General features: G+C 38.0%; 1 protein-coding gene across 1 annotated transcript; it reads right to left on the reverse strand.

The window, feature by feature from the left end:
- Nucleotides 1-121: 121 nt before the first annotated feature.
- Nucleotides 122-14,200, reverse strand: stard10 (StAR related lipid transfer domain containing 10). Its single transcript, XM_088428171.1, has 7 exons — nt 14,013-14,200; nt 13,506-13,668; nt 6,284-6,431; nt 6,072-6,175; nt 2,805-2,922; nt 2,552-2,604; nt 122-1,489 (listed from the first exon to the last, which is right to left on the reverse strand). The coding sequence occupies exons 2-7, from the start codon at nt 13,662-13,664 to the stop codon at nt 1,286-1,288; spliced, it is 786 nt and encodes a 261-aa protein (XP_088284297.1). The 5' UTR covers nt 13,665-13,668; nt 14,013-14,200; the 3' UTR covers nt 122-1,285.
- Nucleotides 14,201-15,907: the final 1,707 nt, after the last annotated feature.

Below are 15,907 nucleotides of genomic sequence, written 5' to 3' on the forward strand. Positions count from 1 at the left end.
TGCACAACGCATATGCAACCATGCACACAAACATACACACACACACATTCATGCATTCACAAGCATAATAACACACAAACACATCCCCACACCCATGCAAAAAAAAAAGACTCATCTCAGATGACATTTGAAAACCTCTGTAGGATTCTGTATTAAATTCGTAAGCATACATTCATACATACTTTGAGTAGTGGAAGAGAAAGAATATGTGTTACAACTGCTTTAGTACATGTATTTCTATCTCTGTGAGGACTTACTGGCTGTCAAAAAGTGAGGCCGGCTCTATATGGCTTAGACATTTTGGCTGTTTTTTACAAACTCAGTCTAGTTTAGCACGAACATAATTGTGGCAATTAACTGGATAGAGACAACTGTTTTCACTCATAGGTTTGTCGAATATCATTTTACATTAAATTGGGATTTTCAGGCGTCACAATTTAAAATATTGTGGAGTCTCCCTCTGCTGGCCATTCTAAAGATTGCAGGTATTAAGGCACTTCCACATCAGCGTCACCTATCAGTCTAGGAGACTTTGGACATTGCTTTTCTACAGTTTAGAGGTTGGAATTTTAAACTCGATCAATATTTGGCTCGATGCATCAAACTTAATCCTCACAAATACAGAAAATTATGTTCTTTGAGTTTTGTCGTGAGCTTCAGCTGCCTGTACACCTGCATATTTCTTGTGTGCTTAAAAACACGACTAACACAAATGATAGAAAGACAAAACTGAAAACAAGTGTTAAAGATTTTTGTGAGCATATTGCACTATATATGAACTGTATTTTTGCCAACCGCTTTATAAGGGGCTATATCAATTGTTTACTCTTAGGTTTGAATTAAACACAGACTCCTGTATAAACATCTACACCATAGATTTTAGTGAAAAAAATTGTTTTCCTTAGAATCTAATTTGAGAATATTCAGTGGCAAAATTGCATTTACAGATATTTGGCCAGTATTACCAAGTTGTAAAAAATACTCATGGCCCTTTGCAAATGTGTGTGTGGCTGTGAGTGCATCTGATATAACAAAAGAATGCATGCATGCATTATGTAGGGAAATAAGGAGCTGACTTGTGAAATGGTGGTTTGCATGTGAATGCTCCCACACAGTGTGCTGTGAGCATGAGAAGCTATATTAGTACATTGTGTGTTGCATGTATGAATTGACAAAGCATACTGAACATGTAATTGTGAATGTGGCATGCATGTAGCCCTGCATTGATGAATGTGTGTGTACATGAATACATGACCCAGGTCTAACTTGCTGGTACATGAATTAGTTAGCTGTCATCTCTGTCGTGGGTCTCAGCCAGGGAGCTCTCGTCAATATTTTCCAGGCTCTCGGCATGTTGAATGCTAAGCTCAGAAAGTGGGATGCTGGGTAATGTAGTCTGTTCAGGGTAGAGCCAAGGCTTGAATCCAGGATTGTGTCTCTGCTTCCAGTCAGAATACTTCAAACATGCTTTGTGGATCATTTTCATTGCCTACAAAGATGAAAATGCAATCATAGCAAAGAAAACGATTAGCAAAGCAATTAGCAAAGAATACCATTTCATAGAAGCATCAGCACTGCAAAAATACGAACAAAGAACGGTTATCCAATTTGCATTTCAGTCATCAGCATGAACATGACATTTACATAAAAAACTACTTCAACGTGCACTGTTCATGTTTCCTCGTTTGCAGTTAAAATTGGGCAAAAATGGTGATTTAGGACAAGGCTCAAAAGAACTTTGTAGATCCCATACAGTTTACGTTACATCTCCTGAGGCGTCATCTGCCCAGGTTTTCATATTTTTTCTGCTACTTGAACATGTGTTTTTTTTTCTCAATCATTTTCGGTCAATCGGAATTTTGATTTAAGTATTTTGTGTCACATGAGTATTGAACATTTGGTATGACCTGTGACAAGAAAGTTTATGAATATTTTATCAGAGGTATCAAGTGTCAAACGCATCAGCCCATAAAAAGAAAATGAATATCTTTGATGGGTCAACTTTTTTCGTTTTTTCATTCAATAAATTCCAAAAAGACCATCAACACTTTATGCCTACTGTCCAGTAATCAAAACAAATTGCATTGCGTGCATTATGAGGCAGGAGTAGGAACAATCATGATGATCTTTTTTTCCATCTTCAAAAGTTCATCTTAGATTTTATTTTTATCCCCTTAATACAGCATGAAGTGGACTTGTCTCTCTGACACAGACGATTCATTTCACTGATACACATGATTGTGAAGAAAACGTTGCATGAAATGACTACTGATGCATGTAAGTGAGTAAAACATTATTTAAATGGCATTATCAGATGACAAGATTACACTTCACTAAATCCCATTTCATTATACTGTCAATCTCCTCGGTGGAAGGTGCTCTGCTTGCATGTTAACGGAGGAAAGTTTAACACTCATGTTTGTGCAGTATTTGATTTAATGCAAGCACAAATATATTTAATTAAAAGAAGAAATAAATTCATGACTACCGATATAAATATACCGTACATAAAACAAAATGTTCAACATGTATTGAATTGTGGCTGACTTACGCTGGGTGCAAGGAAGTGGGAAAACTTTTTGACAACCCATTTGGGTAATGAACCTGGAAAGAAAGAAAAAAAAAAAGTGAGCAATGGAGGCCGCTGACGATGTAGTGGTTGGTTCACCTAACAGCATGGGTTCAGTCAATTCTCATACATAGTCACTGTCTGTTTGAATGCAAATTGTTGTCAGTCTTTATGTGCTTGCTTAAGTGATTGGCTGGAAAGCACTTGGACAACTGAAGTGTGTAATAATAGTTACCTCGTGGATCTAACTGTGCCATGTAGGTGAGGACACAGTGGTTGGGCCCCTGACTCTGGACCATGTAGCCAGTTTGGATGGAGACGGCTCTAACCATGTCCTTTTTAGGAGGATATTTCTGTAGGAACAACACAAACACACCTTTGATCGGTTGTTGTCAATCTGATTTGAAACAAAGAGTTTGCCGGAACAGGCTAACGATGCCTCCTTTACTCACAGTACCAGACAAAAGTTTGGAAAACCCTTCAAAATCAAGTGTTTCACAAACACATTCAGAAGTCAAGAAATTTGATCAATATTTAATTAACTCTTGACAATTCACAGCTATGTTCAATTTATTCAAGGTCAAAAAGCATCAATCACATCATAAAGCAGACTGCGTAAATAACAAGATGTAAAAAGTTGTTATCTGAGCAAAAGATGGCAACGTTGAAGAATCTAAATTAGAAAACCCATAAAATATATTGCCTGTGTTGAACTCACTTATCTGTCAAGTCAATAGTTTCATGTATACTAAGTAAAAGGGTCTTTGTCCAAACAAAACCAGAAGGTCAGTGAGCAACAAAATATTAAACTAACACTTATTTTCCAATACATGTGTAAAGCCTGAAGAAATGATCATTTTGCAAGAAACCTGGAAGCTCATTAATGTATCGTTAAGTGTTAAGCTGCAATGTAGGGTGTATTTAAAAAACAATGAAAAAAAAACTCTGAAACAAAATATCTTTCCAAACTTTGGCTGGTACTGTATCTTTAATGTCGCTATCTATAATATAGAATGATAGATTAGCCGATTGATAACCTGTGCTAATTGGAATAGTAAAAGCCCTTAAGGAGCAGGTTGATCTTGAGAAATTACGGCTCCTTTATCTATTTCTGTTGCTTCCATAGGTATTTCTTTGAGAATTCTTGCTGATAGTATTGGGGAGGTAGAGTATGTATGTACCTGCCAGGTGTGTTGAGCATAATCACATTTGATACAAGTAAAGATACCAGCTGCTAGTTAAACAGCAAGATAACATGGATGTGGTAGTCTTGCAAGTAGCTTACTACTCGGCAAGAATGGCAGAAGTTTGTCACTAAAAAGTAAAATACGATTAAAGGAAAACCTTCCCCATTGGTATCATTATTATTTGTTTTATTGTTATTCAAGTGTCATCACATCCAAGAGATTATATGAAATCCGCACCTTAAAAACACGAATTGCTCATCGAAATAAAAACTATACTGTACATATAAAATAACTATAACAACAAAAACGGCGATCATTCATTTAACACTATTGCACCCAATTCCAATAACAGTGTCATTGTCAACGTTCTGCATAGATGAAGCCATTCATCTTAGTCACATTAGAGCATGGATGCATTAAAAGCCACTGACCAACGCGGATGGTTAACCATTAGTGACTTTTGTGGTTTGCATGAGAAAAAATATGAATTTCAGCAAATCAATAAGTGTTTTGCTCATATAGCACAAACAAAACATTCTTAACCATTTGTTGATTCATTCATCCGATCATCATCAGACTTCATTTGTTTTGATGACTAGTGCTGTGTAAATTATTGGTGAACACTATATATTAATGGAATGTATGAACTATTATAAAACTAAGTTGATTTAGTCTTCCGGCTTTCTTTTTTGATGTCAGCATAAACTTTGCAGTGCTTCACAGATACAATCCATATTATCCCAATCCATCCTCTGTAAGGGTTATGTTCAATATTTTACAGCATTAACAAGTACTGGAATAACTTATCTAAAAGCTAGTTTTAATGTTTAAATATAAATGGGGTTTGAGACTCAGTTGCTCCATTATTTGTAAAATAAATACATTCTGGTTATGTACTTGCATTACTGAATAAATGTAATGTTTTAATGAGTATGACTGATTCATTTATGACTGAAGCCCTGAACCTGTCTTATGCACCAGAATTTTTGTTTTAAAAAAGGTTTTGTTTGGTTCAATACATTTGTCTGGCATTGTACATATTTCATTTGCTCGGTTGATTTGCTTTCTATGCCAGTGCAACTCTTAGGTCCTGATCGAGTGTAACAGTTTTTGGCCTTGACAGAGCACTTCTAACCAGGGTTGGCAAAACCTTATGTGTCCCTGGCTATTCAGGTAAATAAACATTTACTTGTGTACTTTGGTGACAACATGATTTCTATCTTCAGACTACGACCATTTTTTGGCAGAAAATATTAAGCTCTGAACAATATAGTAAATGTGAAAAAGGTTTAACCTCAACTGGAACAGTTGAACAAGCTAACAATTATGTTAACACAGGCCTGCAAATTGGACTGTGGTCAATCCAGAGGGTACTTAACAGAGTTATTCCCAAAATCCAGACAACTTACTGTGACCATGAAACCTCCTTTATGTAAAATATACATCTTTATCTGAAGTTCCCCAAATGATACTAGTGAATAGCTACATTGAATATTTCTGCAGCATAGGGAGTTCAAGCACACACCGCCTTTTGTGTTTTTCCATGTAGGAATGCGGAAGGCAAGGTGGAAGTCAACAGCTTATAGTCACATGAGCGGTCTTATCCTTGTGTAAACATTTAATTAGAGACTAAGGCTAAATGGTAACATAGCCAAATATAAACCTGGACACAGAAGTAAGCCTGGGACAGTGAAAGATAAGTATTGAGGGAACTAAAGTAATTGGGAAACTTGACTTTTAATGAATCTGGACTTAGGTTTTGGTCTCTGGAGTGTTTGCCCAGACATCAAATGTGAAATTAAAAGCAACCAACTAAGTCTTAAATTATATGCCTATGCCCCCATTATAAATGGGACGAAATCAGATTCTGACAGTATGATAACCCAGTATGACAACTCATAATATCACGGTCTAGAGATAGTGAGAGATAGATAGCAAGAGATAGAGAGATAGCTAGATAGCTAGCCAGACAGACAGACTGATCGAGACAGACAGAGACAGCTAACTTGATACATAAACAGACATGAAAAGGTGTGAATCCTACTCATTTTGACCATTTCAATTGTCCTTAACTGACTAGTGATATTTTCACCATATTTTGTTTGTCTTTATGAATTTTTTGTTTATACAGTATGTTAAATCAATCATCAATCAAAAAATTCATACAGTATAAGGCACGGATGCTTGCTAAAGCGGACCACCCTGATCCAACTCATCCAAAGTGATCCCATGTGTTCCCTTTTGTATCACATACACCTTTGGGCACAGGGGTAGTATCAACTAAATTGAGAACGTGCAGACATGTCTGAACTTACTGCGTGTTTGACAGAGTAGTTCATGATGATGTAGTCTTTTCCCATAGGCAACCAGGAGCGAAGCGTGACCACATCTCGGTTACGGAGTGGATTTGGACACTTCCCTGTTGGCAAATTCAGAGAAGAACATGCAAAAAAATACAATGAACATTAATGTGATTTTTTTTAATCAATTTAATTAGATGTGTGAAGAAACCAACTGTGGAACATACATGAATAATAGCCAACATCTGCATTGACTGTAAGCTTTCCAATATCGAAGGTCTCAATTACATTTGTGTCCCATTTTTTTCTGTATTCAATGTCATGGAGAACATCATACATGGTCTCAGCTGACACGTCCTTAGTGATCATTCGACACTGTATCAGAAAAAGAAACAAAGACAGCGTCAGGCAAAGGAACACGACGACTCATTGACATGCAAGATTTTATGCTGAATGCAATCTCCTATACTGATTTTGGAAAACTGCCCACTGCAATCAATTAATTCCTACTGAATGCATGTGAGTGATAGCGCGGTCAATGATAACGTAATAAAACAGGCATTTCAAAAATTGTTAAAACGGGCTGCTTCAGACGGTCACTTTCATGGTGGCAAGTATGTGCAGTACTGTAGTTTCACTTCGTCTTAGTTAACACTCTGCTATCTGTATGGATTAAAATTATATTGGCTGTTGTAGCCTTATTGTATTGTCCTAAATGTTGTGTATTCTCAATCTATAAGGCGTAGCTATGCCTAAAAACCATTGGGACCTCTACCTTCAGATTTAGAAATGATGTAGTAAATAGAAACGAGCTGAGTAATGACTGAGACTGTTACCAGAGTTACAAACTCCAGCGGGACATGATGTTAATAATAAGGCAAAACAAAAGCAAAGATACACTCAAGACAACAACACATGTCAAGCATAAAAGCGGTATTAATAGAATAAGTGTGGTAATTGAAAAAAGCGAGTCAGCAAGAGAAAAGAAAAAGTGAGCTTTCTTTCATAGTCCAGGCAGGAATGAAATTTCTATTTTCAATCAGCCATTGAACCAATTGTTAAATACAGTGTGCATAGGTCAAAGCACTGAGGTGCATACAAAACAAGTGAACAAATATAACGCCTTGTGTCTTCTGTGTTGCCAAATTACTGACCATGTCACTATATTTAGCAACTTCTACAAACCCTTAAGTGACAATTTAAAAATAAAGTTTAAAAAATGGCAAAAATGCAATGTCCTCAAGTGGGCAATTTTTTTCTTATTTAAATAATGGGGGGGTGGGTGGGGGGGGGGGGGGGGGGGGGTATCGTCCTGTTAATGTTTTGAGTGTCCCGACTCAAAATAGATACGAAGAATATTAATTAACAGCTGGTGTGCCAAATAGCAGTACACTTTAAATGTCTAGAACAATGATTCTACACATTCAAACAATTCTTTAAAAAAATAAATAAATATCGTATCAGAAGTGATAACGCTGTCATCTTAATTGTTATGTTTGTAAATCAATAGTATTTATTAAAATACTGATTGGGGGTGAAGCTGTATTGAATTACTCATCACAATGAATTGAATAAGCTGATGTACTGAACTAAACCTTTTTTTAGATAGCAGTAGGAGGGGAAAGGTAAATCTGTGCTTCTTTGCTTAAGTTGCTGCCCCAGCGACCCAACCCAGGATAAGAGATAATGGATTGATAGCCAATAGTCAATAAAACGTGCCTTAACTACGCCCTCAAAAGATTTACTTCTATAATGCTCACTCAACTGAGCTTTGATGAGGTAGGCGGAGGTCTTGGGTGTTGCAGACTTGTCCCCCTGAATTAAAAAAAAAAAAAAAAAAAGATAAATATGCATATATAGGGTTCATCCGTCTTTGAGGTATGCTGACTGAGCAACCTTCAAGTTTTGTGCGACTTCAGGGCCATCTATTTTGCGAGAAATGTTTGATAAATCTTGACTAATATCCCCTCCTTCATGTTTCCAATGGCCCTTGCACTTTAGAGTTGAACTGAATTCCACTGTGGTAAAAATTACCCATTGAAAACTTCTAAACAAAGGAGACACTGATCTTTTATTTGGAGGAAAAAAAACAATAAGTAACATTGCTCATCAGAGGACTACTCTGCTTACGAAAAAATATTGCTGACTATTCCTAATATATGGCATCAGAGTGCATTCATTGTCATTTTGGGAGAGATACTTGAAGAGCAAAGCAAAATGAAAAATTTCCGAAACAAGTAAAATGAAATATGATCCCTCTAGACAGACTGAAATTCAGCTTCCATAGACGAGTGAAATGAGATTGTTCTTAGGTAATTTGTTTTGGCCGGCCATGTAGCAGATGCTGTAGCTACCAGGGTGTTTTACAATGATGATGTCAAGAAAAGGTTGGCAGTACATCAGCTTATTCAATTCATTGCGATGACTCATTCAATGCAGCTTCACCCCCAAACAATGTTTTAATAAATTCAATTGATTTACAAACATAACAATTAAGGTGACAGACAGTTATCACTTCCAAGACAAGATGGTACTTGTAAGACTGCACAATTATTTTTTTGATTTGTTTTTTTTTTAAGAATTGTTTGATTACAGGAGAGTGTCAGAGAAATCTCAGAAAAGAAGACTAGGACAAGCCTAGCTGCTTAAACAGCAAAAAGAGTAACTCAGACCAGCCAAGATTGACTTCCCTATGCCGGCATAGAAAAGTCAATCTTGGCTGGTCTGAGTTACTCTTTTTGCTGTTTAAGCAGCTAGGCTTGTCCTAGTCTTCTTTTCTGAGATTTCTCTGACAGAGAGCTAAGAGAGCAAGTAGACTGAGTTCAAGCGAGAAGAATGACTGTTTTTGCAATCCAACTAAAACAGGAGGCGCTTTGGAGAATGTTAAGCCGAGCTGTAAAGCGACATCCTGGTCAGAGTGGAGGAAAACAGCCCAGCAAATACACATGAGCTTAATTCATTTATGTTTTAATTTAGTTAGCTCATCAGATGAGGCAAGAAGATGGTGACTTCTAGAGAGAAGAACCAAAAATAGTTGCGTAATATGCAACATGTTTTTGTGTTTGTCACTCGATGCTTACTTGCTATTCATTCAACCATTCATTTTCAATACTCTTTAGGGTCATGAGGAGCTGGGCCCTATCTAAACTCAGACAAAATGAATTCAGACAAGACAGACAATCATTCACACTTACTTTTTCATTGTCACTAAGTGGGAAGTGAAGCCTCATGCATGTACAGAAGTCAGGGGATTAAACCATGCCGCCATTAATGACTGTCAATGACAGCTGACCCATGTGGAACCACTACAAGGCTAACATGGCTTCTCATAACCAAATTTTCTTCATCACCTCTCACCATGCTATCAACTCATGACTAGCTTTATTAGTTGCTGGTAAGAGGTAACAACAAAACAGTAATTAAAACAAAAAAACAAACCAGTAACATAAATAATAAAAGTTTTATCAAATATGAGTGAATCAGAGGCTCCCCTCTGAGTCAAAAATGGTGATCTTGCATGTTCACCGGCAGCAGCAGAAGTGTAAGTTGCTTGGCATATTTTCTATTTTACAACATGTAAAAAAAAAAAAATGAAAATACTCTTTTGTGTGTAACAGTAATAATTTTTGTCTTCGTTCTTTGTTGCCATTGTGTATAAACGCCACTGTTATAAAATGAGGATGCAGGCTTTGGTTCAAAGTCAAGCGGCAATTGTCTATCTATGGGAGCATGGCCATGCGTAAGAGAATGGTCAAAATAAATGGAAAGTGAGATACTGACAACCATAGTTGTATCAATTGTCCAGATGAATGACTTCTATTATTGAGTTGATGCTCTTGTAGTGTTTTTGTATATTTGGTGTTGCACTCTATGATTGACTGATGTTCCCGATGATGGAGTGATGTGATGATTGTGATAAATAAATTTAACTTAAACATACAACTTAAAAAATGTGTTTTTAATCGAGATTTGTTTTTTGTGTGTACAACAACCTGACAAAATAAAACTGAGTAAATTAAAGTCACCATTTTTTAAATTTCGTTTGCTGGCTGCACCAAGCTTACCCACGTGATGTGAGCAAAGCAAGCAACCGATAAAGTGGCCATGAAAAATTCAAGCTTCCATTACATTCACATTTACATTAACGGGCTAGTATAGGATAAAGCTCCACCCACACATGGGTGGTTTGCACTTTTCGCATCTCTTTGTTTGCTGAGTCTGTCCCATATAAGAGAATGAATAAATAACACAGTGCTGCAAACATGATACAGTACACCTAGCCGAGAGCAGCACCAGGATGTACCTGGAGGAATCATGCTGGCAATTGAGACTGCTATGCAATACTGATTGGCTTTTCCATTGCGGACTATGGGAGGAGGCTGGGAAAAGCCTGCTGTTGCTGCTTTTGCACACAGATAACACCCTTATGCACACGGACACACACTGCTGTGTGCACACACTTTATTCAACTAAGTAAACAACCGATGGCTCGCTCTCATAACCCTGACCCGGATGCACTCAAAAGAAATGGCATGCAGAGCTTAACTTGAATCAAACTGATATCATAAAATGATTTCAGTATTCAGATGAATGACTGAATCCATATTAATGAATTCAAATGATGCACCACTGGCTTAATACCATGCGGTGGTTGGATAAATCTATTCTGAATGTTTTTGTAAAACATGAAAACACACTATTTTTTAATCAAGCAAACCACTTGAAGAGAACTTGGCTTGCAAATAGAGAAAATTTTAGAGAAATTTAGAGGAATTTTCTATGAATCATTTTTTGAAGCATTTTTTTTTCAAACCTCAATTTTTCTTCCTGAACTGCTAATACAGCAAGTATGCATTTTCCACAAAAAAAAATTATATTGGTAAAAAAAATATCCAGGGGAAAAAAAAAAATCACAAGTGGATTTTCCAGAGTGCTGAACTATGGTCCACTTTGCCAAAATCTACAAGTGGCGTAGTAAAAATCCTAGGGATGATTTAGAGTGTTCAGTCTACCTACCATGGATGTTTTGGCCATTGTAGATAACAAACCAAGGCCTATCCCCCGATTCAAATTGTTTGCCGTTGCACTCCACTACTACAGATTTGAGACAAAGCAAGATCACACAGTGTGTAGATTTTCAGCTTGATTCAATGAGTTTCACAAATGCAGAGTAATATTGTAGAATGTGATCGGGTAGTCAAAAATACCAGGAGAAAATTGCATAAATGTGACTATTACCATTGTTTTTTTCATACTTTGAGGAAAATGTTTTGCAATCAATGCCTAAAATCAGGAATGTTGGGTGTTCTGTATTTCAGAAACCTTCAAAACCAATGCCAAGTGAATTAAAAAATAAAGTGTCAGATGGGACATTACAATTCCTCTGGTACTGTAGTTTAAGTGTCATCGCACTTCTGAGGGAGCCTCCACATTACCTCCCACGACAAACATTCACACAAGTCGAACTGCCATGACTTGATTCTTCCTCAAAAACTATGTTTACTTTTTGGATATTGCCACGGGCCTGTCACGTTGCATCATCGTTGGTATTTATTAATTATTTTACTATTGAGTGTACTTTCAGGAAATGCTTCACAAATAAATGAATGTCTTTCCCATAAATAAAAATCCCGTTAGTTGCCATTGCTCTTCATGGCAGAAATACGGCACCCAATGGAAACAACATGTGCAATCTAATGTGGATCAGTGATGTGCGGTGAGGCGAGCACTGACTCCTCACGAGTTAGATATGTAATGTCAAGACATGAAAATATTAACACAAAAGAAAAAGTTATATTGGGGAATTTTTAGGATTTTGGCAAGATTAGTAAAAGAGTCTGAAAAACAAAGTCTTTTTCAGGGTTCTTCCATTTGAAGCTTCAAATAAACTGGTCTTAAAAAAAAGTATGATGGTCTGTCAGAGAGGGTGGACAAGTAAAAGTGAAGATTCTAATTCAGTCAAAAGGGTGAACATCTACAATATAAAAAAAACAGCTCTAAACACAAAGAAACGTCTTTCTGTTCAACTTGCTTATCAGTCAGCAGAGTAGAAGTGTTGTAATTAAAACAAGAAGGAAGGCAAAAAATACAATATGTCGATGTTGGACTCACTTATCTGTCAAGGTTGTCTCAATCTAGCTACAGAGTTTCATTTACAGCATGTTAAATGAAAGGGACAACCAGGTGGTCAGTGAGCAAAAAATTGTTATACTATTACTTATTTTCCATTACAGTAACCATCCACACTGTTCAATAAAATTCAAATAAATTCACTATTTAATAAAAGCCTAGTGTTTTTTTTGTTTTTTGTTTTTTGAGGCAGGCGCTGACTCCCCTGTCTGCAACATCGAAAGGTTTGGAATGTTTATTCTGGAGAAAACAACAAAGACAAAGTAAATTCTACAGTCTCAGGAGAAGATGCTTGTTTATATGCAGTCCACTTTATGTGAAAATTATGTTTCATTGGCTACAATATTAAGTAAGGATGAGGTCTTCCAGTGTCATCACAAACCGCTATGTGGGAGGTCGATGCATTGTTTTGTCTGGGTCATTATTGAGTTTTTGAAAAGAGAATCAATAAACGAATTCTGATAAAAAAAATAATCATAAAAAAATGGAAGAGAAAAAAAATTGAATATTCATAATACTGTATTATGTGACAATTTCCATTAACGATCTTCCTGTTTGGAGTTTGCATGTTCTCCCCTCCCTTGGGTCTTCTCCGGGCAATTTTCTCCCATATTCCAAAAACATGGATGCTCGATGTATTAGACACTCTAAATTTCCCTTAAGTGTGATTGCACATGTGAATGGTTGTTCGTCTCTGTGTGTCCTGCGATTGGCTCACAACCAGTCCCAGGAGTCCACCACCTACTGCACAAAGACAGCTGGGACAGGCACCAGAAAGCCAATTATCCTTGTGAGGATAAGGAGATATCGAAAATGGATGGCTGTATGGTTGGATGTATATTGTGTGCTGTGGAACACTGAGCAAATAGTACATCATGTAATGCATACTTTCAACCGTAGTGAATACATACTGTATTTTTACCTTAAAAGATCTTTGTCAAGTTAACCTTTCCAAATAGAACTCTGCACAACACACACAAAGGTGTAATGTGAAAATGTTATGAACTAGTCTCCAACAGTCTTGAGAGTAGATGGGGGGTGGAAGTGTAAAAAAAATAAACCATCTGCTGTCACTTCTCTTCCCTGCAAAAGGTATTTCCATGCATATAGTGAAGTCATTCATAAATAAATGCGTGAAGCCGAGGGAGTGGAAGGGCATGTTCATAGAACCATCGGCTAAAAGCGTAGTAAATTGCATAACATCATGTAATTCTGTGCAAGAATATAAATTTCTCAACAGCGTTGGAGCAGTTTTTTAGGCGTCAGAGCCTGAGAGCCACGCTGTTCTTGTTAGCATGAGGTTGCGTGTAGTGTACTCACCTTAATTTTGTGGACAGACTTGCCCTCCTCCAATGCCTGGCTCCACACGGCGATGCCTCCCTTGTTGTAGGTCGCACTCCAGCCTTCCTCACTCAGACACTCTGACTTGAAGCTGGCGAACGCCCGGTCGTCCGGGATCGTAACATTTCGTCCAGACATTTCTCTGTCCCGGGGAGGGGAAGACGTTAGGGCACGAGCGGGGCTTCGAGTGCAGGGAGTCTCCCTCGTATGTTTGAACAAGTTAACTGCTTAATTCAATTTAGCGAGAAACCTGCAGCGCAGTCTTGTGATGTGTGCGCATGCTCACTCGGCGAGGTACAATGAACTAGTCAAATAGAGGTGTGGACGTCGCTGACGCCGCGCACAGGTGATAAAGCTTTGCGTCGAGAAAAGCACCGAGGCGGCTTAGTCGAAAGCGGTGCTGAACAAGTTCCGGTCGGGTGCGAGTTCTCAGAAGCAGCAGCTCTCAACATCAACCATATGGTTACGTTTCCGCTTGACACTCACCGTCGCACCCAAGGTTTCCCCGTGGCTTTCTTTTTCAAGTTCTCACTTCCGCAGCTCTTCAGTGGTCTTGTGCTAATTTGTTGCAGTTCTCCATCCCCGCAGTCGGTGCTCGTTGGGAGGATGCGGCGTGAAGCGAAAGGAGTGGGAGGGTGTCAGCAGCTTGGCTTGATCGACGTCAGCCGGGCGACGCAGACTGCTTGGATGGGAACGCCCCCGAGTGATGCATTTACGAGCACTTTGTAAAGCCCGCAGCTCTGTTTCAGGGATTTTGCTGCCCGAAATATTTGTTTTAAACTTTGATGAAACAATGGAAATATTTGGTCAAGTATAATACCAGAGTATGTAAACATCATTCGGCAAGTTAAATTAATTTGGGGTTAAAACAAAATTAACAAATATATGCAAAAAATACAAACAAATGAGGAATAGAATAACAAAACAGACAGGACGAACTTTTCATTCAGTAATAGGGAAAACTCCCTCAGGGATTTCAAAGTATAAATACTTTTTATTACATTAGTCGGTTTCAATGAATTTGTGTACATCTTTACAAAAGTGTGGAATTGTCAAAATAGAATGAACTTTTTTGACGTGCAAATTCGTTATAACAAACTTGCAATTATGTGCAAAAGTATGCAGGGTTGGGCAATTCCAACCAGAGAGGGCCTGCACATTTTCCAGTTTTCTCTCTAAAACACCCCTTATTCAAATGATAAAGATTATTCCAGTGTTGGAGAGTCAGGGCCAGCCAGGCCTTCTCTGCTGGCCTAACATAACCTCCCATCATTATCATAATAAACTATAAGAATTATAATAACTTTATTGAAAGTAAAAAATTTTTCAAATTCATTTTTACCACACACATATATATATATATATATATATATATATATATATATATATATATATATATATATATATATATATATATATATATTTAAATAAAATTATTCTCCTTATTCTTTTCTTTTCGTGTCATATTACTGTAGATCCATTTGGTTGTGCTCCTTCGAGTGTTGTAGTTTTAATTTGGGGTTTCTAGCCAATTAGAATTCAGCTAACTTGCCTCGCCTGTATGGCTGTATGTAATCTGCCTTAGCCAGAAGCCAGGGCATTCGCATCAACATGGCACGGGCTTCTGCGCAAGCGCAGATGATATGTGAGCAGCACGTATAACTAAATGGACAGCTGTAATCGCCAACCGAGTCATAAGATTGCCATCTAGAGGCCTCACGTTGAATGTGACATGAGTGGATGCTCACTGCAGGAAGGCGGTGCAATACTCAACAAGCAAGCTATGCGGTGTTGGCTTTGCCTGATTGCTTTAGAGGTGTACCGTAGCTATTAGGTAACCTGTCCCGACTTGGCCATATTTGTGAATGGGCTACCAGGGGTGTGAGCTAACCCTGGCAGATAGTTGTGCTGGGAATGCCTTGGAGCTACACTGGATTTGCAAACTTCAATTGTTTAACCAAGGCAGCAACGAAACACCGAAGCACGGCTGGACACACGCGCTACAGTGCTTATAAAAAGTTATGGGGACACCCAAGTGGATAAACAGGATTGTACATTTCAGTTCAAAGGTAAAGAGAGCTCCTCAATGCGCTACGGTGCTTTAAATGTCATGATCTGTCTGTTTTGTTGTGGGTTTTGAGTTGTTTAGTTTAAGTTATAGGTTCACTGTGTTTTTCCCCGCGTGTCATTACTGTAATCAACCTCACCTGTCGCCCGTGTGTGTCCTCCAGTCAGCTACCCCGCCCCTTGTTGTTCCCAGGTGTCTCGCGTTTTCATTAGTTCTGTTAGTATTTAAGCCTCAGTGTTTTGCCTCATCCCTTGTCGGGTCTTTGTACGTCTTCCCCTCGCCGTCTTGCCTCGCGTTGCCCTCCTTCCCGTGC

The sequence above is a fragment of the Hippichthys cyanospilos genome, chromosome 11 (assembly GCF_059441005.1).
Source record: "Hippichthys cyanospilos isolate Australia breed blue-spotted pipefish chromosome 11, RoL_Hcya_1.0, whole genome shotgun sequence".
Classification (NCBI taxonomy): Eukaryota; Metazoa; Chordata; class Actinopteri; order Syngnathiformes; family Syngnathidae; genus Hippichthys; species Hippichthys cyanospilos.